We start from the raw sequence: 25,256 nt of genomic DNA on the forward strand, positions 1-25,256 counted from the left end.
TTCATATAGCCGTCGAGCACCGCCCCCTTCTCTCCTCGAGCCAGGACAACAAGCAGCAGAGCGATTTTCACAACCGACGCAGGGATGTTCCTAAGCGGATGTGAACACTGTGACTCTGTATAGTTCATGTCGCTGCTGACCTGTACGGACTCCAACGTTTTCCCCGAGTCGGCCTCGCTGTCGTCCAGGACCGTGTGTTGAGGGAGCCGAGCGGAGGACCGACACTTCAGCCCCGGACCGGAGGAGGAGCCGCCGCCGCCGCCGCTAACCGCTCACAGCGACTCCCAGCTGTGGTGGAGCCAACACTTCAGAGTTCCTGATAAATTAACCCCGGGCGGAGGAACGGAGCATCATCTGGCCGAGGGACAGCCGCGTCAATCCCGGCGTCGAGAAGAAGATAAGTCCAGTTGTCCCGGTGCAAGGAAAGCGTCTGTGACCACGGCGACCGACACTGTCACGTCAGAACAGAAAGGAAAAACGAAAGCGGCGTCCAGCCTCCATCCAGGTAATGTTGTCATCCGTCCGCTGTTCAGGAGAAACACACACACACACACCCTTCCTCGTTTAGTGTCGCGAGTTAATTGGCCAGTCAGTGGAATCCGTGTAGCCTCTGGGAATGAAACCTCCACACACACCAACCGCAGCCTTGAGTCAGTGTAATCTCCCTATTACTTCACCACCATTTTACAATAAATCGCTGCGGGGCTCCCTTCTGCCTCCATGGCTGCAGGATTATGGGCTATTTTGGGGGAATATGGGAAGCAAATAGGTTCCGCTGTGTGTTTGGCTGTTACACGCTCCTTATGGGATGTCACAGCATAATGTAGAACATGGTTTATAAGAAATGCATTCACCCTGAACCATATCAGGTACAACCAGTTTTTCACATGAATGGGCCCCGTGAGTCACGTGTGTGTGTAATGAAGGTGGGATGTAGGGTTAATACAAAGTGTATCTGCAGGGCCTCACTGCTGGTAGTCCAGTGTTCTTGTTCAACTGCACCATGAAGACATATGTCCATTCAAAACCAAACCCATCACAGGGGGGGGGGGGTGTCAATTAGGAGAGTGATACACAGAAACTTTCAGACACCATGAATGTGCAGCTATCAGCTCGGGGCAGTGAGTGAAATTAAGCATGACAGATGAATCCTGATGATGAAGGTCACCACAGAGTCTATGTTAAATCTGTAGCTCCAAGTTGCCAGAGGTCAATGAACGAAGGAGGGAGACAGGCAGCAACTGTCTGGGTCCTTCATCGATCATACACATGACGCCAGAAAGACTAAAATAAATATGGAGAAGGCTCCATAGTCTGAGATCTAACTTGAGTCTTTGGTACAAGCCAAACATTGCACACCAGTATTGTAAGTAAATTCTGGGAGTCCGATACTGAGTCCGCCATGCTTGACGTGGGTCGTAAATTTCACAATGGTCTTTAAAAGTCTTAATTCTAATGAGTTAATCTGCAGAAGCCCTGCAGTAGAAACACTTCCATCTCCTCGTTAAAGATGTGGAGGCTGCATTATGTTTTTGGATGCTTTCCTGCAGCACAACCTGAAAAGCTTTAGGAGGGTAAAATGAAAGAAACTATGCAGGTGGCCACTAGGGAGAGGGTTTACCTTACTGCTAGATACCAGCTCCGAACATTAATAATAATAACTTGAATTTATATAAGCTGAAGGGCTTCAAACCTGCATTTCAATTACGTGCAAACCAATATTCTGGTATTAACCTGATTAAGTCAATCGTCTGAATGACGCACTGCCATGTAAACAGCTTATTTTCTGATTACCTAAACCCGAATAAGGTCATACACAGAATAAGCAAAAATTCTAATTAATACATGTGGAGTACTCTGAGCTAAGTCACATTATGTAAACAAGACACGCATGTCTGAATAGCATTATAAAGTCCTATTGGAGTTTTCATAGCATTTTGCGACATCAACATACATCAGCTACCAACTGCTTGATGACAATTACCCTGGATTTGAGTGTAAACAACTGTAGGACATATGTTTGACTTGAGTCCTAGTCGGGCGATGCTCTGTAATATTTAAACGGGATTTGAATGGTATATTTTATTGGCAACACCATAATCGAAATAATATCTTATTCAGATTGTCTGAATATTGCTCTTCATGTAAATGTAGTCACTGATGGTGTCATGTATCGGTCAGGTCTAGACCCCAGGCTAATCAAGTATCTATGGCAGGAGTTGAAATGAAGTGGACCCAATTAAACTTGACAGGGTGGAGGAAAAAGTGCTTTGTGTTGCAGGGATACAGTCGTGTTCACATAGACTAATTAATTGATGTATTTGCAAAGTTGAAATAGCAGGGTGTAATGTCTGTCTTCTAGTACCTTCATCCTCCACACATTGTCATAACCTGACATTATGATCAGCTTCTCCCTATTTAAAAAACACTAAAGGAGTCCAATTTCAATGTAAAACCAAGGGATACATTTAAAGCATACTTGGAATTTCAACCTTTTGTTTATCCTGACCAACCAGTGTCACCAAAACAAGCTCTGCTGACATCTCCAGTGCTGGCTACTGCATTTCAAAAAGCACCTGGGATATCTAAGCGGTAGCCTTAGGTCCAGGTGCTGGATGGAACAACAAGGTCTTTTAAGTCTATACGGTCTGAGTGGTTTTGGAGCCTCGAGGCAGAATGAGAACAACCACTCAATTGGGGTCAGGACTATATTTTCTTATTACCCTGGGTGAAGAGAGCCATGCGTTCTGGTGAAGAGAATTGATGGTGTATTTTTTTTTTAAAAAGACAACAGCAGCCTGGCTTTAGCCCTAAATTCTGTAAACCCCAGGGGGTTTTAAACTAAACAAAGACAAGTGTTTGTATTCTGAGATAGAACATAATCCACAGGCTGTATGGCACGAATTTGCTCTTGTGGTGTTTTCCTTGTGATCAGTCTGCAGCGGATGCAGTGACAAATTGCAGTTGTCTGAGACAACCCAGATATTGTTGTTTTATGAGATTATGTCTGTTTTTCTCATTCTTAGTTCTCGAAGGCAATTTTTTGATTTAATTCAGTAATGAAGTTTGGCTGTTTCTGTTTTAACTGTCCTCTCCCTCTCTTGCCACAGTTTTTTTAGGATGAATCACTTATCCCTCAGTGAGCTATGCTGCCTGTTCTGCTGTCCACCATGCCCCAGTAAGATCGCCTCCAAGCTGGCCTTCCTGCCCCCGGAGCCCACCTACAGCCTCATGTGCGACGAGAGCGGCGGCAAATGGACGCTGCACCTCTCTGAGCGCGCCGACTGGCAGTACTCGGCCCGTGAGAAGGACGCCATTGAGTGCTTTATGACGCGCACCTCGAGAGGGAACCGCATTGCCTGCATGTTTGTCCGCTGCTCTCCCAGCGCCCAGTACACTCTATTATTCTCCCACGGAAACGCAGTGGATTTGGGCCAGATGAGCAGCTTCTACATCGGCCTTGGCTCGCGGATCAACTGCAACGTCTTCTCGTACGACTACTCGGGTTACGGGGCCAGTTCCGGGAAGCCCTCAGAGAAGAACCTGTATGCCGATGTAGACGCCGCCTGGCAGGCCCTCCGGTCAAGGTAAGGAGAGATGATGATGAATTAAGAGGAGATGAGGGTAACCCGTTCACGATGGGAAGAAAAGAGTTATCGATTAGTTGTGGTGAATGCTGATATTAGAGTAACTTAATAGCATACAGAAGCTGTAATTGATTTATAATGGACTGGAGACTTAAGCCTCACAAATGTGGCTACTATGTGCCAAACAGCATCTATACTTTGGAGTAAAATAAACCTTAATGGTGAAGAACATAAGACATCGCATGACTTTAACTTGGTAAGTTGTTCCTGAAACACTTTTTTTATCTTATTTGTGGAAATCCTCTTCAGGTCCCAATAAGAAGCCGGTCCGTGGCCCTCAAAGGACAAAAATCACTTCACTCAGACCAAATGAAATGATTGGCTGATGTATATGTCCGGCACTAACCGAACTATCTGTCTGTGCGTGCGCCCCGCCTGAGCATGCGCATCTAGCAGTTGTCAGGCAGTGATCATTCATGCGTTTTAGGGGCATGGCTTCGACGAGAGGGCCGATGGGAAGGGGTGTATCAGTTGCTTTTCCAGGATTACCAATCCCAGCTTTAATTGGAAAGGGAAGTGGCATATCCCCAAAAAGCAGGCAGAAACATTAAAACCTTTAATTGGTTACTTTGGAAGATCATAGTTCAACTTCTATCCTGATTTATTGCTGTAATTTTTCCTTTGCATATTTCAAGTCACAAAGTATGCTGTCAGCATTGTGAACAGCAAAGAAAGAATCATATCAACAAACAACTTTACAACCTTATGCTGTGATTGTCGGCAGCCGTGCAGGAGTTTCACGTTTAAATGGGAGCCACTGAAATCAAAACAGATTTAAAGAAAAATCCAAGCAAACCCGCCTGAAAAATCCCAGGGACACGAAGACATAACAAGAGTAGGTGAAGACTACTGAGGGAGCCAAGTGGAGGGATGATCAGATCAGACTTCATAATATCATAGTTGGAGATGTGGAGGAAAGAAAGTTTAGTAGCAGTGACATGATGTTTTTGTAGGCGATTTATAAGGCGCATGGTTTCTATGCTTACGCCGGCCCACAATCTGTAGGTGTGAGTGGGTGCTCTCCTGCATGTTTATGCTCTGCAGCCTATGAACAGACTATCAGTGTACTGATTATCAACAGCCGAGATTCGACTCCTATTTGCAGTATCTGTATATTCCTTGATCAGTATCTGTGAATCTCTTCAGCTGATAAAACTTGCTTATTCAGGGCTTCTTTTTGACGATAACTGTATTATTCCACACTGTATCTTTGTAATGATAATGAAATAAGCACATTTTTTACAGTGCACGTGGCCTAGAGGAATTGGCTGTTTACATTTACACTACAGTTACATCTCCTACCAGGCTTCTAGTGTGCATTAATTCATTATCTCGTGAAATTTGAAAAATAGATTTACAAGAAAAACCATGCGTAAACAAATGTTATTTTCACGATCCTGTTTTCATTTAAATACATTTTCCCAGCTTATAATGTGAAGGCCTCACAGAAAATTTGAGATAAGGCGTTTTTGAATGTAAACAATGTTTACCAGTCCATCCGTCTAACCTCACTTCCCACACTTCCTTCCATCTATACTTAAGAACTGCGACGTCTCTCGTCATCTCCTCCTTTTGTCCTTTCATAACACCACAGACATTACACTCTGTGTCTTTGGTGCTGGATTGCCAAGAGAGCGTCTGTATTGGGGTCTCACAAACATTCAGTACATAAACATATAAAGAGCTGAAACTGTGTAGTTCAAACATTTGCTCCAACCAACTTCTCAAATTTTGAATGACAGTAAATGAAATGAAAAGCCCAGATGGTTGATGCACACCCTCAACGCACATTGTATATTGGCTATATTTGTTAGTTGCTGCCTTATACACACATGCGTTCAAGGCGGATGGTAGTGCCATACAACTGTTTGGATCAAGAACAGGATGTGGAGGAGGAGTTGCACAGTGTTAATCAGTGTAAATAATGTTGACATCATATCTGGGCATTTTTGTTTGTCGATGAGGGAGAAATAAAAGTTCATCCAGTAGGTTGCTTCTGTATACTTCCTGCTGCAAGACAAACAAATGGCGAAGAGAGGAGAGGGAGATTGTTTGCTGAGGAAAAATAAAAAGGCCGGAAGTAAAACACCCGGAGCAGTGTAAATCCGTCACAAAGAAGAATAAACCAGGCTTCTAGTGTGGCATGCTCCTCCTGTGTCAAAGCTGACGTGTGTGTGTTCTGTTTGTGCTAAATTAAGTTGTTGGTTCTGCAGAGATTTCTAAGTGCTGATGAATAATCTTGGTACAGCCACCAGCAACTTAAAGTTACTGTTTCTTAGCTACTGACTTGTGCAGTAGATCTCTGTCAGCACTTCTCTTCCACTTGACACTATCAACCCCTTCACTGAGTGGCCTTCTGTAAATAAGAACCTTTAAATGAGGAAGCAGGCAAGTTAAACAGGAAACCCTCGATCATAAAGATTCTGCATGCAGGAACGTGGCCAGACTCTGAGTGTGTATGCGGGATAATCAAAGGCAGTAATTCACTGAGACCTTTCTGTCACTGGTACTGCTTCCTTTGAAGAAAGTTTTACCAAATTTTAGCTGACAGTGTCGCATGTGACAGAAAGTAAAAGCAACAAAAGCAAAAGGGTTTAAAACACAACCTGTATTTTTCTTACTATAATGTGCACCACTTGCACGACTTGAACAGATTTTTCTGTTTTATTCCTCTTGTTTTCATGACCAGCACAGAAATTAACTTTGAGATCTCATTTAATCTGAGCAGAGCAAAACAGACACCAGCTAATTATGCTTGCTGATATGTGTGTGGAGCAGGATGTGGTTAACGACAATTCCCGACATGAATTCAAACTATAACGGTCAACTTACTATGTGAGCTGAGTTATATAGATTTGATGACAGTTTGCATGGTGTGACCCCTTGTCCCTGTCTGTCCTCTGGAAGACTGCAGGGAGGTAGTAGCTGTAAAAGGCTGTTTCTGTAAATCAGCTGATTTTTTTTAAATTTTTTTAAACGGCTTAGAAGGTATTAACAGTAAATCAGACACTGTATCATGTGGCTGTTGGTTAATCAGGAAAGAAACCTCTTCAAAGTCAGATAAGAGGCTTACAGGAATAAGGAAATAACTAGATATTCAAGAAGTAGGTCCCATGGTTAGCAGTCACACAGCACTGCAGGACTGAGTTCCCTCTGGCTCTCCCAGTCAAGTCGAGTTGACTGCAGTTTCATGTCTGAGTGCTTGCTGTTCTTTAACAGCTGTGCTTTGTTGTGCATTCACCAAGTTGTAATTCCGCTGTCTATGAGCACAGATTCCGAGTCGCTAATAAAGCGTTAGATCTCTGTAATATCAGCCAGCGTTCAGGAGCAGCTCATGAGATAATGATGTGATTCAAAGCTATTTAGCTTTAGTTTATTCTTCTTACTGAAGTCAGTTTCTTTGTGACAGTGGATGAAGTGTGTCAAGTGTCCCTTCTGGATACTGTATGCCACAGAGAAAAGATGCAGGACATGCTTTGTTTACAGCCAACCTAAACATAAAGTATCTGAAAAGACCCACAATATCATATTTGTGATGTCATCTGTGCAGGACGTTCTACTCTTTTCACTTTAATTGAAACATGTAATATTACAATGAGACCATATGTTAGTCCCCAAAACCAATTCTGCTTGTCTTCAATCACCAACAACAACCCTTTAATGTCAGTGTCTCACTGTCTCTGTGTTTCTGTTTAGGTACGCTGTGCTTTGGGCTTCAAACCCTCCACATTACATCACCTCAACAAGCACTTCAGGTTCACATTAATCTGATGCTTCAACTTGTTTTGTCTTGCGCAAAGACTGATGAAAGTTTGAAAGGATGTTTCACAACACCTCAGGGCTACTTAAAGGGGACATAGCATGCCCATTTTACCACAAGTTGATATGGTTCCTTGGGGTCTTAATGAAATGTCTGTAACATACTTTGGTCAAAATACCACAAGGATCATTTAAAACGGCACCCTTTTTACCCTGTCTAAAACAGCCCTCCACAGAGTGACCTGTTTTGAGTGCCTGTTCCTTTAAATGCTAATGAGCCAGCTCCCCCTCCCCTCTCCCCCATGATTTTAAACGATATAAATAACATATTTTATATGATATAAATTATCAAATATGCATCCCATACTTTGTATTCCCCTTCTGTTGTCCTGGAGTTTTAATTTTCCCAATCACATAATTAAATGTCCCCCTCTGCCCATCCACCCACAAGCAGATAGACAGAGAGAGAAAGAGAGGGGTGGGGGGCTATGAAGACCATCATTTACCCCGAACCCCGACATTCAACGGGTATAACAACAAGCGGAGAAAGCAGAATCGCGGGCCGACCTTATATATACAGTCTATGGGGCTGACCAGCGGAGAAATGCACGTCCGTGTGAACAGCCAGGCGGCTCTTGCGGCGAAAAGCGCTGCGCTGCGCTGCCTCGCAGCGGCGCTTCCGCGTCCGGTGTAAACCCGGCGTAGCAGTGGGGGCTCTGTTTGTGCCCGTGTTACAGTAGTGCTGAACACTGCGGAAGTCTTCCACACTGCTGGCTGTGTGGCGCTGACACAAATTCCAGCTCACGCATGGGAGAGCGGCGGTCGCGCCCGAGCAACTGCTGCAGCCAGTCCCAGCGATCCAGACAAATGCCACATGTGAGTGAATCGCGGGCTGACCAGCGGAGAAATGCTCGTCCCGTGTGAACAGCCAGGCGGCTGCGTGCAGGAACGGCGCCTCGCTGCCTCCGGTGTAAACCCGGCGTAACGAGTGTGGGGGGACGGGGGGGGATGAGGTGGGGGGTGGGCCAAGACCATGTAGGGAGACTTCCAGTGCCTTGTTACGACACAAAACCCAGGAAGCTCAATCGAGTCACTCAAGCATGACGTTTCTGACTTAGAGGAACCATAACAAAATGCGCAAGTGTTTTTTTTCCCCGAGTTTTTGGGTTGGTAGACATGCCAGATACCCACATTAACCTGTAGAAGCACTAACAAAGTGGAATTTGCATGCTATGTCCTCTTTAAGAGTTAATAACTACAATTGAAATTTGGTCAGAAAACAGGCATGGCATATTTTTGGCCTGGCATAGGCTACTTCTCCACTTTTACATGTACATGAATTAATTGTGAACTGTCCTATCTATTAAAGGTGATAACCCCCCCCAAAAACATAAAAAAAACAAACAAGTATATTATTGTATATTATCATGCATTTCCTGACTTTTTGACTCAGCTGTCTGTGTCTGTTTTGAGGGCTGTGCCAGTCTCATAATTGACTGCCTGTGTGATAAAGAGGGTACAAACCAGCCTTTTGACCCAGCCAAACATGAATAAAAAAAAATTGTGTTTATCACATCAAAAGGCATCTCTGCCTCGCATTAGTCTGCTGCCCACAGCCCTCGTACATCCCTCGTGTTAGACCAGGCTCAGCCTGAAGAAGAGGGCGGATCTCGCTCTCTGTTTGTCGATCTGTCTGTGTCTTTTCTTTCTCTGATTTTTTTTTTTTGGCACTTTGAACACAACAGATCCGGACTTCCTCTGCTTCTCTTTTTGTGTCACTCAATCTTTTTCCCTGTTTTTGTATTTCAGCTGTCAGCAAGTTCAGCTTCTCCTGAGCGTTGACACATTTATGTAGGCTTCTTTCTCTGCACTCCAGTCATATGACATAACAACCACGGCCCACCCGTCCCTTCAACAATCTTACCACACAACTGCTCACACCAACACACACACACTCTCCTCCTGTGTTCTTTTCTTAAGCCACGGATGAGGCACTCCCTTCACCTGAGCAGGAAGCGGGTCAGGTGATTCAGTTCTATGAGTCAGCGGGTTTACACATTAACACACACACATTAACACACACACAGTGTGTGTGACACTAAAGAAAGGCACCGTTTCATCTTCATTTCCCTTGGAGATGTTGGCGAGCCAGCAGTCAATCCTGCTCCCCTAATATTGAGCTGTAGCCTAGCAACCAATTTTCAAATGAGCTTTCCGACTGAGGTCTTCTGTGGCCAACAAACAGGAAAAACCGGTCACTTCCTGGTCTGATTGATTCAAACAAAACGCCATATGTCAAAACTCTCAAGGCAACTCACAAGTTACAACTAACAATGTAGTTAGCTGTTCACTTCTCTCTACTTGAAATGTCAGAGACTATTTGCCTGACGAAGGGTGTCGACAAAGGCAACTGTGCCTGTTATGTCAGATGGGTGGAGTCCCGTCAGTCTCCTGACTAGAATCCTTGTGCTTATTGTCCTCCCATCTTAATATTTATTTCAGTTTTATCTCAAATCTGTGTGAGCATTGAGCCATAAATGGAGATTAAATGTTTAAGTATTTTAGTATCTGAAAAGGCAAGTATTCAGTGAATTAAAAGATGCACTGTAGCGCTTCAGCGGAGGATCCCCCCGCTGTAGTACAGATGGTACTCTGATCTGTGAAGCATGCTTGTACATATGTTCAGGATGTCCTAAAATATCTATTAGTCATAGTGAGGGCTATGGGATGAGAATATTTTTGTCTTCAGGGAGCAAGAGGTGGGCAGCCAAGAGGGAGCGGGAGACGGAACAGGGGGACGAGGGAGGATGTGATGCATAATAGATTGGATTTGTGTCAGGAGTTTAAATTGATGAAGGTCTGGGGGAGGGGTGTAACCATGGTGCATGGCTGGCTATGGCTAGTCGAGATCCATTCAGGCTGAAAGGCAATGGAGCAAATTGTAGACCAGTGATAGCCGTTTCAGGCGGTGGGGGTGTGTGTGTCTTGTGTGGAGCTGGGTCGCTCAGAGCCTGTCATAGTGTCTTTATAAGAACGGTGATTGTCCTCCTCTGTGCACAGCCTTTCCTGAATGTGTGAGAAAAAGCCACAGGAATTCATCCAAAAGTACAGAGTAAGCAGGGTGGGATAGTGTTTAGAGGGAGCTTGTTGCAAGCGGAAGATCACAGGTTCAAGCCTTTTTCATTGTGCTATTTGTGGCCTCTAGTAAAACGCTCCTCCATGCATTTCCATAGACCCGATTCAAATTGTGGCCTCTGACATCACGCTCAGAATGGAAAACTCAAATGCTAATGAACAGATAATGTCTGTGATCCAGCAAAGAAGTTTGCCAAAACGTTTATGCTAGCTTGAGCTAGTTTGAGATATCAAATATGTTTTTTAACCTTGAAACATGGTCCTGTGGCCCTCCTAACTATCCATTGTCTTTTCAGTTGCACATCAATGAGGGATCTCTGAAATTAAAAGTTTGTCAGACTCTGTGTTTATATGACTTCTAAACCTGGATCACAGCAGTACATCATATTGTTCAAATCAGCATTTGAGCTGTGACTTCAGAGGAAATGGCTGCTGCGTGAATATGGTGGTCTATGCCAAGTTAGGTTTTGTGACGGTCGCGCTACATTTCCCATCTAATATCAATAGACCCGATGACTAAGCTGTCAAATAGCTTTCAGTTTACCCTCTCTTCATTGACATTAGTGCTTTAACTTTATAGTGTTGTGACATACGTGTGTCTGCCTCTTAAGATTGGCCAGCCCTTTTGTGGTCTGATATGTTGAAGAACATTAACCAGATGGGCATAAAAAAGGAGATAAACGCTAACAACAACACGTGGTAGTAAAGGGTAACCGCAGATAAAGGTCTAGGTGATACAACAGGAAGATTACAGTAAACAAACAACGCACTGTGATGACAACATTGAATCGACTATCAAATGCTTCCCTTAATAAGTGATGAGTAAGTGAATTAGGCAAATGGCCCCCGTGTACCTAGCACGTTAATTTCCAGGAGTCATGTCAGTTTGCTCGACATCCTCATTTATTTACTAAACCTTGGTGTGCAAAAAAAGGATCGGTTACCTTTTCTGTTGGCTTCCGGCGAACCTCTTCCAAATTCTACTTTCAGTGATTACGCTTTCTGTTTCAAAATGATTGTGGCTCAAACTCAGAAACCCTTGAGGCCTTTAAGGTCCTGAGAAAAAAGCTTTCCCACAAACCAGACTAGACAAAGGTGGAGTCTACGTTAGAAAAGCATACTGCCATTGACATGCAAATAGGGGAACTTGTTTGAGACAGATTTGGTTCCCGGACAGGCCTCCTCAGAAAAGAGCTGTGTGTTTTTTTAATTTTTTTATATGTGTTCAAACTGAAGAAGACTGCTACTGCCCTTCATCTCCTTTAGACTATGCTGTACCATTAAGATGGGCCATACATTTTGAACATTATTCAATAGATGTTAACAGTGTAGCACCCAACAACCTGCAGTCACTTTCCCATGCCGTGCCAGTGTTAACACCCTTATTTATACTCGGTTAAGGCCAGCTGACACACCAACAGTAGACAGATCCTGTATTCCTGCTCATGACTGTCTACAATCAAGACTGTGTGTGTTCATTTCCATGTTGTGTCTGAAGTGGATGTGCCTGCACTTAAGTTAAGTATACTGACCTTTTTATAGCAGTAGCACTGCAATACTGCGGATTCTTCCAGATCCTTGCGAAGGTTGTGTTGGACGTGTGCGTGCGTGTGTGCACGTGCGCTCCTAAATATAATAATCCATTTCAGCGGTGTAGAGTGGTGTCAGACTCTTGGGCTCATGCATTGCTCATCACTGTGTATCATAGGCGTGCAGAGGCTGTAATGTCGAGCCTGTAATGTCAGTGTCCCATTTTTTAAATAACAGAGTTGAGCAGCGATTTAGTCATACTGGTTGTAGCTGTTTACTACGCGGCGGCACAGACTGATGCAGTGTGCTCAGACCAGGCTTCAGGTCGTCAGCTGACCTGCTCACTTGCTAGACTGCGTCACATTCTCCATAATCGGTTGTGGAATGTCATCTCCTCCATTTTTCTCCCCCCTCTCTTTCTGGGTTTTTGGTTCTCGCTCAGCCTCAGTTCAGTATCAGCCTCTTTTTTGCTCCCTCTCAGCTCGTTTTCCTCTAATTCTCCCTCCGCCCTCCTGAATCACAAGACCTCAGCGGCGGTTGTCTGTGCTGTGAAAAGCAGCAGAAAGCCACTCAGCCTGGACTGTATCACTGATCTGTGTGTGTGTGCTTGTTTTAGGAGGCCCTATAATCACTGAGTAATCGCTACAGCATGACATTTCAGCCGATAATAAGTATGAGTAACTGCACACAGGTGCATGTTTGCTTATGGAGCAGCACTTGGCGCAAATCCAAGACTGATAGCGAGTATGACTGAATATATTTCACGTGTGATGGGTATGAATCAGACTTTACTTGGAGAAACAGGTTTCCCTTTTCCTATGAAAAGCCTTTAAAAAAGAAAAAAATAAGCCGTGTTTTTTTTAATTAACAAAAGGCATCATTGGACACCTGCCAGCCTGAGACTACACAAAATGTACCTGAATATGTCTGGTTACTGGTTGTGTACACATGGTGCCTGATTTTCTGATATTCGTTGTCCCCCTCGCAGGTATGGCATCCGTCCAGAGAGCGTCATCGTGTACGGACAGAGCATTGGCACTGTGCCCTCAGTGGACCTGGCATCTCGCTATGAGAGCGCCGCAGTTGTCCTCCACTCCCCACTCACTTCAGGCATGAGAGTGGCCTTCCCTGACACCAAGAAGACCTACTGCTTTGACGCCTTCCCAAAGTGAGTGAAAACGGCACATCCACTGAAAATCACACAACGCACAGATAATTTACATGGGGTATGCATGCATTTCAAATAACAACTCTGCATGAAGGAATCAGGGAAAACACAAATATATTCAGATGCAAGTGTTTATATTCTTTAAGTCTGTGTAAAGCAGTAAATGTTTCTGCACAATAATGCCAAGCCAGATTTGAATGATTAAAGAAAGTGCAAGTATATAAAGGTAGTGTTTTAAAATTATCAAAACAATAAGATGTATTCCCTATTGTGAAATACCGGGGTCGTGCCCAATGAAACCACAAGCGGTCCTGGTGAGTTTGTTTGGTCCACACAGTGGTTCATGTGACAGCTCTTACACAAGCCCAAAAGCACACACATATGTTAGTATTCATTTTTAATCCTATTTCTCAGTCCGTCCTTTCCTTCACATACAAATCTAAATTTGTAAGCACACAAGACCGCCATTTGTTGGCGGATGTGAACTGCACTTACTGTACTGACCCTGGAATAAGATGATTAAGACGGAAGAGGGAGATTTAGTTTGGCCCCTTTCAACCGCAATACTAGATTAACCATAAATCCCATTTGTCTGAATATATTATAGTATCAGGGCAGGGGTTACGCTCCAAGTCATGAAGTCTGGTCAGTGTGATGGTCAAACTGTACAATTTAATTCGAAAAAGTTCCCATGTCTTTAGAAATAACTTTCTAGCATGTGTAGTGTGTTAAGAAACAAATCTCTTTACACTGACTCAAAGGAGTCACAGCCCTTCAAAATATTTCCAATCGCTCCCTCTAGTGGACAGTCAGCAAACCAGCTCTGCTCTATTTCTCTACATCTATTTTTACTTTTAAACAGTGTTTATCTTAAGAACAGCTCAAATCAGTCCTCGTCTTTTTTGTTTGTCACCATGTCTGTATTTTTATTAATCTCGACCTAACTCCCTCTTCCCTTTCTATTCTCACTTCAAAGCATCGACAAGATTTCCAAGGTAACGTCACCGGTGCTGGTGATCCACGGCACAGAGGACGAGGTCATCGACTTCTCCCACGGCCTGGCGCTGTATGAACGCTGTCAGCGCCCCGTGGAGCCGCTCTGGGTGGAGGGGGCTGGACACAATGACGTGGAGCTCTACGGACAGTACCTGGAGAGACTCAAACAGTTTGTCGCCCACGAGCTTGTCAACTTGTAGAGGAACTGAAGATGAGGGCGGAGAGGGAAGAAGAGAAAAGAGAAGAAAGCTGGTAGTTTCTAGGAAAAGTTGGATGATGGACAAGGAGTAGAAGCAGTAGAACTTTTTATCGCGTGAAGTAACGCAGGTAGAAGTGTTGATCGTCTTTGTAGTTCTGACTTCCTGATGGCTGACTTCTCTTATCAAACCCCTCTCCCCCTTGGAGCTCCAGGGGTCCCGGGCTCAGGACCTGTCCGTATCATCCATTCCACATGCTGCAGCTGTGAACTTACAACTACACATCATTTACTTCTTTATTTTTTTGTTGTTTTTGCTTATTTTTTTTATCATGTTTAAAGTTGCACATCATGGTAATGCGTGAATGAAAGAGGAAGCAGACATGTGCACAGACAACATACCATGTGTATATGCAATATTGTATGTGTGTGTGTGTGTGTGTGGGGGGGTTGTGTGTGTGTACGTGTGTCTCTCACATTCTTGCTGCCTTTTCGAGGAGGACGTGGTCCACAGTTGTTGCTGGAGACTTCTGGTCGGCTTCTGAGGCTGTTGACGTTCAGAGAAATGGCCTTGCTTCAAGCTGGACTGGACCAGAAACAAACACGTCACCTGTCTGATTTTGAGGTCCGGTCCTAAACAGTGCAGTCACCATGTTTTTTTTTTTTGTTTTTATTACTGTTTGTTATATATTTTTTTATATTATACACGATATTTGCACGTCTCAGCTGTCACTGAAGAACTGTACCAGACAAACTGACATATCGCCTCGCTGTGCCAGTGTTGCCAAATGTTAAGTGTAATATATTCCAGAGGCTAAGCGTACGTTGTGAAAATCCGGTTTAGAAACATCTCCAAAGCTCCGCTAGCTGTCTTCAGTCTCTGCCTCTGTCTTCAGTCCCAGAATGGTACAATGTCCTGTTGCAGAGATGCAAAGCTCAGTCAGCAGCTCTGTCGCCAGTTAAGAGGCTGTAAGTCATTGACCAATAAAGAGTGGGATATTTCCTCACGTTGTGTTTTGAAACATTTCCACAGTTCCTACTTCTGAGTTTACCTTGATGTTTCGTTGCAGTAAGATCAGTATCATTACGATAGAATGGATAAACTCCCATGTTTTCAGCAAAATGAAATCACAGACCTTGATATAGTATCTATTAAGAAGCCCAGTGTTGACAGTGTTATTTCTATCAAGTTAAATAACGTATGTAGGTGTTATTATAGATCTCGCTTATGTACCTGAATCAGATCTTGTGTCTTTATATTAGTAAAACATTTAACCACTCTGACAGCAGCTACCGGCCTGTGCTCTGATCCAGAACTTCTACCACTAATGCCAATCAGGACTGAACGTGGTCAATGCAGCCGGTGTTGGTTTATTTTCAGTTCAGGAACTTGTTTAAAGATGACAGTGTTGTATTTTAAGTTATTGAAACGCTTTTACTACACTACATTTGAGGTGAAAATTAAAGGACTCAACACGGGTGCTGTGAGAGTAAGCGGCTCAAAATGAAAGGCCTCCATCATGGAAAGAATGTTATTTTTTCTTTTCCTTCTTTCTGTCTGCACGGTATTTCTGGAACCATTGTCGTCCGTTGATTTGCTGTTTAATTCTGTGCGAAGCAAAACAAAGCATCCGCCAGCTGACGCCTCCATTAGGGCACTGAAAAAGTAAATGTCACGCTGCATGCCACAAAAGGCTCCTTTGACAAACTCACTTAAAAACTCTATGGATAATGTTTCTTGTGGATATTTTTAATACTGTGTTGACTAAAACCTGGTCAAATGCTGTTTTAATGACAATTAACCAACAAGCCAATTGGTGCTACTGTAAACCTTCAGGTCTATTCACTTGCAGAATGAGAGGAGACGATGACAGCTTGTCAGATTGACTGAGATCCAGATCAGGATCGGTAACTCGTGGGTCACGCGATGATCTGTTGTTATGAAAACCACTGTTTCACAACTCATTAGTCTTATAAACAGGGTTGTGCTTTCTTTTGTTTTCACTTTGTAAATGATTTTTTTTTTGTACTGGACATGTCATTTACATTTTTTTCTTTCACAAACTTTTGCCATCATCTCTTGACTGTATTTCTTATTTCTCTAACGACTATTAAAGACATAGGTAGGCCATCATTTCTGGCTTTTCCGGTGACCTTTGAACTGGTCACCCCGACCAATCTCATCCTTGATTTGATTAGATTAATTTTGTACAGCCTATTTCCATACAGAAGGAACGTATATGTAATTACAATATTAATATAGTAATTCTAACATGGATAGAGAAAATAAAATGATATTTGAGAAGCAACCCAGTTTGTGACTGAACTTTTGATGTCAGGGGGGGAAACTATTTGTGCCTCTTCATTTGTGTTTATAGATGGAGAGGAATCTTTTTGTGCCAGGAGTAATAGCTTGATCTTGCATGTTATTAAGATAATACAAATACAGTTTAATGGAGTCTTCCTCCAGATGTGATGGGGCAGAGCTCACAGGACAAGAGCTGCTGTTATGACAGAGATGTGACTTTGCTCCATCCCAACAAAGCAGGGTGCTATTTATATTCAACCCAAACTACACTCCCTCCGTCGGGATGATCGTCATAAAGCAACTCTTTCACATCTCGTATTTATTCCCTGGTCTTCTGATAAAACCTGATTTTAATGTCAAGTTTTTGAATAGAGCCGGTGAGTGTAGTTTCACCATATTCACTTGTGTGATTATGACTTCAAATGTGAGAGGGCACATGTCACACATCAGCACAAACAGCAGTACAAAATCAAGAGATTCAGAACAACACCTCTGCATCAAATATCTTCTTTGTGGGTCAAAGGCCAATGATATTTGAGGTTATATATCGTGGTTTTACTGTCGAACACTTCTTCAATCTTCACTTTGATAATAGACCAAGTTCTACACAATGTATTTCTGTGGCCCTGGAGCACAGAGTGGCACTTTCCCCAGGTTGAATTAAAAAGTTATTGTTTTTTTTATAAGCAGACTTTAAAAAACTGTTAACCTGACACAAGAGGTCATGATACCAGACGTTATGAAAATGCTCATGTTAAGTCATTGAGTAATTCTCTATCTCTCTGACACAGTAAACTTTATCTGAGATTTGAGATCAATGTTCAGAATTCAACATTTTTATACATCAAGATACAAGTTCTGACATCATAGTTTGCTCTGTCTGAGGTAATTTCTCCATCATACCAGCAGGCGGCGTTGTGTTGCAGGTTTAAGCCCCTCCCCTCAGTCCACGCCGCTCCAGTGCTCCTGGTGAGCGATTCAAGACTCCTCGGAGAAAAAAATCCTCTTTCGTTTGAGTTTTAAGAGAAGGACCTGTCCCATTCAGACAAAAAAGATGAGAAATGAAAAGGCCACATTATAACTCACATTAATTGGTTGATTTATCTAGTTTGTACTTCAGCTGCAGAATCACAGACAAAGTGTTCTGTTCAGAAACATACTGAGTTTGTCTTACTAACACTCCTCTGTTTAGGTTTTAGAGAGAGAGAGAGAGAGAGAGAGATATCAGGATGTGCAATGGAAACACAAAAGCAAGACATCCCCCATAAAGGAAATGGTTTTGCATGTGGTGTTTGCTCCTTATCCTTCATGACTGGTTCTTCTCTAGTTTTGTGTTCTGCTAGTGTCCTTGTCAGTACAGGTAGCATGAGGTGGTACCTGCTGCCCAATCAGGTTACACAGGTAGTCCAGCTCCTCCAGGACGGCACATCCATACGTGCGGTCGCAAGAAGGTTTGCTGTGTCTCCCAGCACAGTCTCAAGAGCACGGAGGAGATACCAGGAGACCGGCTGTTACACAAGGAGAGCTGGACAGAGCTATAGGGCATCAACCCAGCAGCAGGACCAATATGTTCTCCTCTGTGCGAGGAGGGACAGGAGCAGCACTGCCGGAGCCCAACAAAATGACCTCCACCAAGCTACTGGTGTGCATGTTTCTGATCAAACTGTCAGAAACAGACTCCATGAGGGTGGTATGAGGGCCCGACGACCTCTAGTGGGACCTGTGCTCACAGCCCAGAACCATGCTGCCAACACCAGAATTGGCAGGTCCGATACTGGCGCCTTGTTCTCTTCACAGATGAGAGCAGGTTCACACTGAGCACATGTGACAGGCTTGAAAGAGTCTGTAGACGCTGTGGTGAACGTTATGCTGCTGTAACATCATCCAGCATGACCCCTTTGTTGGTGGGTCAGTGATGGTCTGGGGAGACATATCCTTGGAGGGTCACACAGACCTCCATGTCACAGCCAACGCTACCCTGACTGCTGTTAGACACTGGGATGAAAACCTCAGAGAGATTGTCAGACCTTAGGCTGGAGCAGTGAGCACTGGGTTCCTCCTGGTGCAGGACAATGTGACCTAATGTGGCCAGAGTGTGTAAAAAGTTCCTGGATGACAAAGGCATTGATGCCATTGACGGGTCCTCACCTTCCCCTGACCTAAATCCAATTGAGCACCTTTTGGACGTTACATATCGGTGCATCTGACGCCACAAAGTACTGCCACAGACTGTCCAGGAGCTCACTGATGCACTGAGCCAGGTCTAGGAGCAGATCCCCCAGGACACCATCCACCAACTCATCAGGAACATGCCCAGATGTTGTCAGGAGTGCACAGACTGTTGGATCAGACTGTAATTTCAAATTTCCACTTTGATTTTGTTGTGATTTTGAATCCAGCCCTCAATGGGTTAATGATTTTGGTTTCCATTGACCTTTCTTACGCTATTTTGTTCTTAATTAATTTCACAATGTACATCAGTAAAGATTTTCAACATGAATATTTTGTTCATTGAGATCCTATGGGTGCTTTTAGATTCCCCTTAAATTCTTTGAGCCGTGTATATATTAACAGTAATATGTATGATATCATACTTAGCATGATGATTATTGTGAGGTTATCTACTTCAATTGATAACTGGGAAAACCACCATGACGAAAAAGGCCAATTGTACTTAACTATTGATCTATAATTAGATCACTTAACAAGAAATATTTTTAAAAAACGTATTCACAAATCAATAATTTATACAACATTTGTGGTCTCTGGTGAAATCTTATATGACGAAAAATGAATTTGATAATAATAATTATATACCATAACTGAACTAATATAATAACAGTAATACCATTATTACAAAGATATTATTATGATTACAGGTCGATATCCTCTCGTCACTGGAGGTTGTGTCTTTGTTTTCATCGCCACTTCTCCGACAGCCTGTGAACGCAGCGTCACTTCCTCCCCGACAAGCCGCGCCTGCTCCTGAGTGAGGGACAGAGCCACGGACCGGGGGTCGAGCGACGACAGCCCATCAGCGGAGAGCAGGAAAAACACCATGTGGACAAAAGGTGGAGAGAAGGTGGAGATATAAAGGGACACGGAGGGAGAGAGGGAGAGAGAGAGAAGCTTTCATCCGTCTCACCGACACCGGCTTCTGGTTTCTAACGGCTCGGCGCAGAGCGAATGGACAGAGCCGGAGAGAAGCAGGAGCAGGACAGTGTCACCAACCACGGTACTGAGTGAGTGTGTGTGTGAGAGAGAGAGAGAGAGAGAGAGAGAGAGAGAGAGAGAGAGAGAGAGAGAGAGAGAGAGAGAGAGTGTGTGTGTGTGCATGTGTGTGTATATGTGTGTTAGAGAGAGAGAGAGAGAGAGAGTCTGTGTGTGTGAGTGAGGTGTTAGCTTCTTTTGGGTGCTGCCAGTACGCGTGTTTAAAAAGTGACAGTTAGCACCTTTTTGTTGTTTGCTAGCTAATGTGCACAGCTTGTATGTATATATTTCCAACAAATAACTTAACTGTCAAAGTGGAGAAAAACAAAACAAACACTTAACACGTTGAAAGTGTGTTTAAATGTTAATAACTTAGCGTAATGCGTAAGTGATGCTGTAGGTTATCTTCTAACTTCTTCTTTCTGTGCTGCTTATAGACTACACACTAAGTACTGATGGGAAAATACCATAGAGTTGCTCTGGAATGAGTCAAAACAACACTAATAACAGTGAAATCCTCCCATTTAACTGACTTAATTCAACAAGGACGCACCCAGTGTGGTGACCAATAAGTCAGCTGGGGCTGAAGAAGAAGTGGTAATATCATATTAATAAACGTTATTTATAGCTATTATGTACAGCTACAAGGTGCTTTGCTTAGAGGAAACAGTTTAAAAAGCACAGCTGTAGAGCACAGATACAGATACATCCGTGTTAAATTAAGACAAAATAAAACACTATAACATGATCAAAATGAAAGAACACCTGTGAAGATGTGTTAGATTTAAAAGAGGATGAGGAGTTTGTCAGACGGATCTCTTCAGGGAGATTGTTCCATAGAGAGGGAGACGGAGAAGGCTCCTCTCTGGTCCTCCTTGTAGTAGTAGTAGTAGCAGTACTGGTATTTATGATTGTAGATTTAATGTAGGAGACGCATGGCTTACTGTCTGTTACACTGCCACTGTAAATGTCCAAAGTAAATGATGATTTTACCACGGAGGAATGTGTAATGGTCTGTCCCGCGTTGACTCCGGCGTTTCCCCCCACATCTGTTTGATATTCAGTAGCTTTCAAATCAGGAAAGTATGAGAGGGAGCGAGAGAGGGAGGGAGGGAGTGAATGAGTCTGTGGTCCGTGAGGAGCAGCGCAGCCCTGTGATCAGTGTCATTTCCCCGACGCTTGAGTAGCCCCAAGGTGAGTAAGCCCACAACTCTTCGTGCTCTGACAGGTCACTAACAGAGGGGGAAACAGGGGGCAGCTCGGCACTTCTTTTTCATGGCGAGGAATGCGAATAAAAGCGTAGCCTGAGATAGGGCTGTAAAAGACTGATGCCTGAGGGGGACATCCCATCACTGGGCTCCCACAGAGTCCAGTGTCCGATGCAGGGCACGGACTGTGAGAACATGGACATCCAGGATACCAGCGTGCCTTGTTGTTGGTGGGAGTTTAGGTTTAGATTAAGATTTAATTGCTGCTAAGACTTTGTCCAGAAGAGACGGTGTAATGGGATAATTGAGGTTGAAGTGGGTGAAACAGCTGCTGTTAGGCCAAGCTCATGCATAAGTGACAGAGCCTGAGGTCATCGCTTGTATATTGCTTTGTTTATGAGCTGAAGAGGTTTGTTGTACTCTGGGCTAAAAGGATGACTAATTGGCTTTGCAAGACAATGGTTGTGTGTGTGTGTGTGTGTGTGTGTGTGTGTGTGTGTGTGTGTGTGTGTGTGTGTGTGTGTGTGTGTGTGTGTGTGTGTGTGTGTGTGTGTGTGTGTGTGTGTGTGTGTGTGTGTGTGTGTGTGTTGTGTGGGCATTTGTGTGTGTGTGTGTGTGTACTCCTTTTATTGGTGTCTCTTTACGACCTTTTCCAGTATAAAGACTGGAGACCGGTCCTAATTAGGCTAAATGTCATTTTTGAGGCCCTGGTTAAGGTTAGGGGTAAGATGTCAATTGTGGTTAAGTTATGGTTAGGGTTAGGCATGGATTGCCCAGTGTCCACAATGAATGGAAGTGAATGCAGTTTCATTAAAAGGGTGCCTGTGCAAACTTGCCTGTGTGTGCTTGTGTTGTCCAGGGGACCTAACTCTGTTCACACAGTCACATAATCGGGACTTGTCTTCTGTATGGGGACAAAAAGCTAATCTCCATAATGTGTGTTGGTTTTTGTGTGTGAACGACAGAGAAAGAGGAGCACCACTGGAAATATCCCCGGTGTCTTTGGTTTGACCGAGTCAGACTTGTAAAGATGTTGCTGTCTTGCTCTTCTAACCACCTCTTTAAAAGCAGACTCGGTCATTCTTGGACTTATGTGGCCCTGCTGTGAAACTTTGAACTTGCTGGCGTTTTGTTTATGAAGTCCTATAGTAGCATGTGGTGTTTGTGTTGAAGAAAAGTGCCATTGTAGCCCTTTTTTCTGCAGTGTCATTTCCTCTACCCCTGTGTGTTTGTGTGTGCAGGTGGGTTTCCGCCTGACCTTTCCGTGTGTGTGTGTGTGTGTGTGTGCGTTGTGTGTGTGTGTGTGTGTGTGTGTGTGTGTGTGTGTGTGTGTGTGTGTGTGTGGATTCAGTTCATTTTGTTGCAAACCTCTGGAGTTAGTGTGAAATAAAGACTCAAGCTGGGGCGCTCTCCTCCTTCTCTATGCTGTAATTGGTGCCATCTGTTTTGGCTGTGTTAACATAGTGTGAGGAATGTTATGATTCTTTATTCACAACCTCCTTCATTTGAGTGGACAAGCGCAGCCAGTGTCACTATATTCAAGCCAAATCTGCCGGGGGGGGGATAGGCTGACTGCTTTCGAGAAATAGATTTACTGTCTTTTAAAGACCCCCCTCACAGGATCATCCCTTGGAGGTCCATATGAATGAGATGCTTGGTGGCTTATTGCCTGTTTCCCCAGAATCGGCTGTCTTCTTTCCTCACCTCCCACTGCTTTTACTCTCATTTGTGGTTTTATAGGGTCTTCTTCCTCCTCTTTGACCTGTTTCTGTCTCAACTCTTTTTCCATTTACTCCTTTGTTTTATCCCTAAACACTTTGCTAGATAATCAACATATTTCTCGTGGTACAGTCTTTACAAAAAAACACAAACATGTGTGCAAGTCAAATAACTTTTTGGCCACAAACTTAGCAGACAAACATAAGTCCAATGACTTTAATCAGTTTCACAGACTTCTATCAGAGAGTTAGTCCAGATTCCAGAATTGGATGTGAAAGACAAACAAGGAAATGCATCTAATTGAATCAGAAAGTCATACGCATTTTCTTCAATGACCCCATTGTTAAGGTCCTTCTGAAATTAAAAAAATTCACCATTTTCTCATCTCAGGTATCAGACACGTGTACAATGCCGACGAGTGATGGCCCCAGTCACTTCCCTGTCTTCGTGGCTCCGCCCCACGGCCACCACCCGAGGTCCCCAGGCTATGTCCCCGGGCGAGTGGCCCCGGTCCGTTCGCCGCCACCTGCCAAAGCTCCGCCACCTCCTCCGCTAAAACCTCACGGCCCGCCGCCGCAGCGACCAGCCCCTTTTAACCTGTCAGAGGAGAGCCAGCGCAGGGAGCGCGCTCAGAACCTACAGCAAAGAAGGAACACGCTGATCTGCTTCGGAGTGTCGATGGGTGCATTGCTCCTCACGATTATCCTTACTCTTAGTCTCACCAGTGGAGATGTGTTAGATGGTCAGTATTGATTCAAATGTTTCTGATTTATATGTTTACGTACTTCCCAACTTGTTCCCTGCTGCATGTACCATTGCTGTATAGTTTTTGATCCCTGTGTCTAATTGCTTATGTTTACAGAGAACTGTCCAGACCACAATCCATCCCTTAGTAGCTGGAACCCAGGTCATCAACCAGATAAGGCTGTAGTTGTCATGAGGGGACATTTGTTTCGATTGGATTCTTCCGCTACCTTCTTTTCACTAACTATTCAGTCAGGAGGTAAGCACACCAAGGTCCATGATTCATTAAGTAATAATGTTGATGACTTTACATTTATTAAATATGATAAGTGACATTGTTCTGCATAACAAGTTCTGTTCTTGGACCTTTGGGTGTAACACTCAGCAGGCAACAGCTCATATGTGTCTTCCTCTGACCTCCCACAGGTCAGGTAGTTTTTGCAGACAATCCTGATGGCTCCAAAAACATAACCTTGAGAACACGCCACATCCTCATAGAAGAAGGTGGAGCGCTTCACATCGGCGCACCCAAATGTCGCTACCGTTCTAATGCAGCCATCGCCCTTGTGGGCCGTTCTGACAACAAGGCAGTTCCCGAGGTCCCTGGCCTGGGCCGCAAGTTCATTGGCGTCCAGAGCGGTGGCACTCTGGAGCTGCACGGCACCGAAAGGGTTTCCTGGTCTCTGCTGACGAGAAGCCTCCCAGCTACTGGGCTGGCCACAGGGGGTCATTCCTTCCAACGGAACTTCAACCGAGGCATCAACCTGCGTGTGGTGGACCAGGACACAGCCGATGTGTTGCTGGCTGAACGCTACGACACGCATGACTCCCGTAACGACAGTCGCCGACTGACCCAGCTGCTTCGGTCCTTACCCACAGGCCGCATTGTCTCACTGGCTGTAGGGGACTCAGCCGCCAAAAGTCTTCTAGATGAAACCAAGAAGATCATTGAAGAGAAGCTCGGCAGCAGCTTTGTTTATGACCTCAAATACAGGTAAATATTGCCAATTCAGTGTTTTAAAGAATCATTCATATTTATGTTTCAAATCAACTACAAATTAAACTACACAGGGATTCTTTTTTGTTGTGTTGTGAAAATGTCTGTTGAATAAGTGCTTGTGAGTTATTGGCTCAGCTGTATGGCAGTGTGCCAGCTCTTCGAGAGTTTGTGGTGTGTTGTCTCTTAAACTCTTACTGAGTGTTTTGTTTCTTCTTGGTCTCCTGGGACTGATAAAGAAGGTTAATGTGTTTCTGTTCAACACCTAAAGTAAGGCGTCTCTCCTTTGAAGCCTCAATACTGGGACTGAAGATACCATCAATTTGTTCCATGTCCATCCTCTCTGGAAAATTGTCCTACTTCCATGTATCTTTCATCTCATTTGGGATCTCTCCTTGAATCACCCCTAGTTTTTCCTCTTTCCTCTTTCCTCTTTCCTGTGTTTTTGCTCAATTTGCGCTCTGCCAGGAAAGGAAGCATGTAGCGGATGCTGGGGTTATAGTCAGGATTTGCACAAAAGGTAGTGATTCAGGATTTCTTTTGTCCAGCATGCTTATTCCCTCCAAAGAACAGATACTGGGAGGTTGTGGTCCTGTTCTCATGAGCTAATGCTTTCTTTAAGCTCATGATGTAAGAGAA

General features: G+C 44.0%; 2 protein-coding genes across 2 annotated transcripts in view; both read left to right on the forward strand.

Annotated features, from left to right (window-relative positions):
• Positions 1-56: 56 nt before the first annotated feature.
• Positions 57-16,740, forward strand: abhd17b (abhydrolase domain containing 17B, depalmitoylase). Its single transcript, XM_035166038.2, has 4 exons — positions 57-505; positions 3,111-3,587; positions 13,060-13,239; positions 14,216-16,740. Exons 2-4 carry the CDS (start codon positions 3,121-3,123, stop codon positions 14,433-14,435), a joined length of 867 nt encoding a protein of 288 aa, XP_035021929.1. The 5' UTR covers positions 57-505; positions 3,111-3,120; the 3' UTR covers positions 14,436-16,740.
• A 2,976-nt stretch (positions 16,741-19,716) lies between these two features.
• Positions 19,717-25,256, forward strand: part of cemip2 (cell migration inducing hyaluronidase 2) — a 29,467-nt gene continuing 23,927 nt past the window's right edge. Inside the window, exons 1-4 of the mRNA XM_035166447.2 lie at positions 19,717-19,974; positions 23,267-23,618; positions 23,739-23,879; positions 24,047-24,614. Of these exons, the coding sequence (XP_035022338.1) occupies positions 23,285-23,618; positions 23,739-23,879; positions 24,047-24,614 (1,043 nt within the window). The 5' untranslated portion in view covers positions 19,717-19,974; positions 23,267-23,284. The remainder of the gene's footprint in view (positions 19,975-23,266; positions 23,619-23,738; positions 23,880-24,046; positions 24,615-25,256) is intronic.

This window comes from Hippoglossus stenolepis, chromosome 9, assembly GCF_022539355.2.
Source record: "Hippoglossus stenolepis isolate QCI-W04-F060 chromosome 9, HSTE1.2, whole genome shotgun sequence".
NCBI classification, from domain to species: Eukaryota; Metazoa; Chordata; class Actinopteri; order Pleuronectiformes; family Pleuronectidae; genus Hippoglossus; species Hippoglossus stenolepis.

Coding starts and splice junctions, on each gene's coding strand:
- abhd17b (XM_035166038.2), top strand. CDS start 3,121: ATGAATCACTTATCCCTCAGTGAGCTATGCTGCCTGTTCTGCTGTCCA. Junction 3,588..13,059: donor TGGCAGGCCCTCCGGTCAAG/GTAAGGAGAGAT, acceptor TCCCCCTCGCAG/GTATGGCATCCGTCCAGAGA. Junction 13,240..14,215: donor TGCTTTGACGCCTTCCCAAA/GTGAGTGAAAAC, acceptor CTCACTTCAAAG/CATCGACAAGATTTCCAAGG.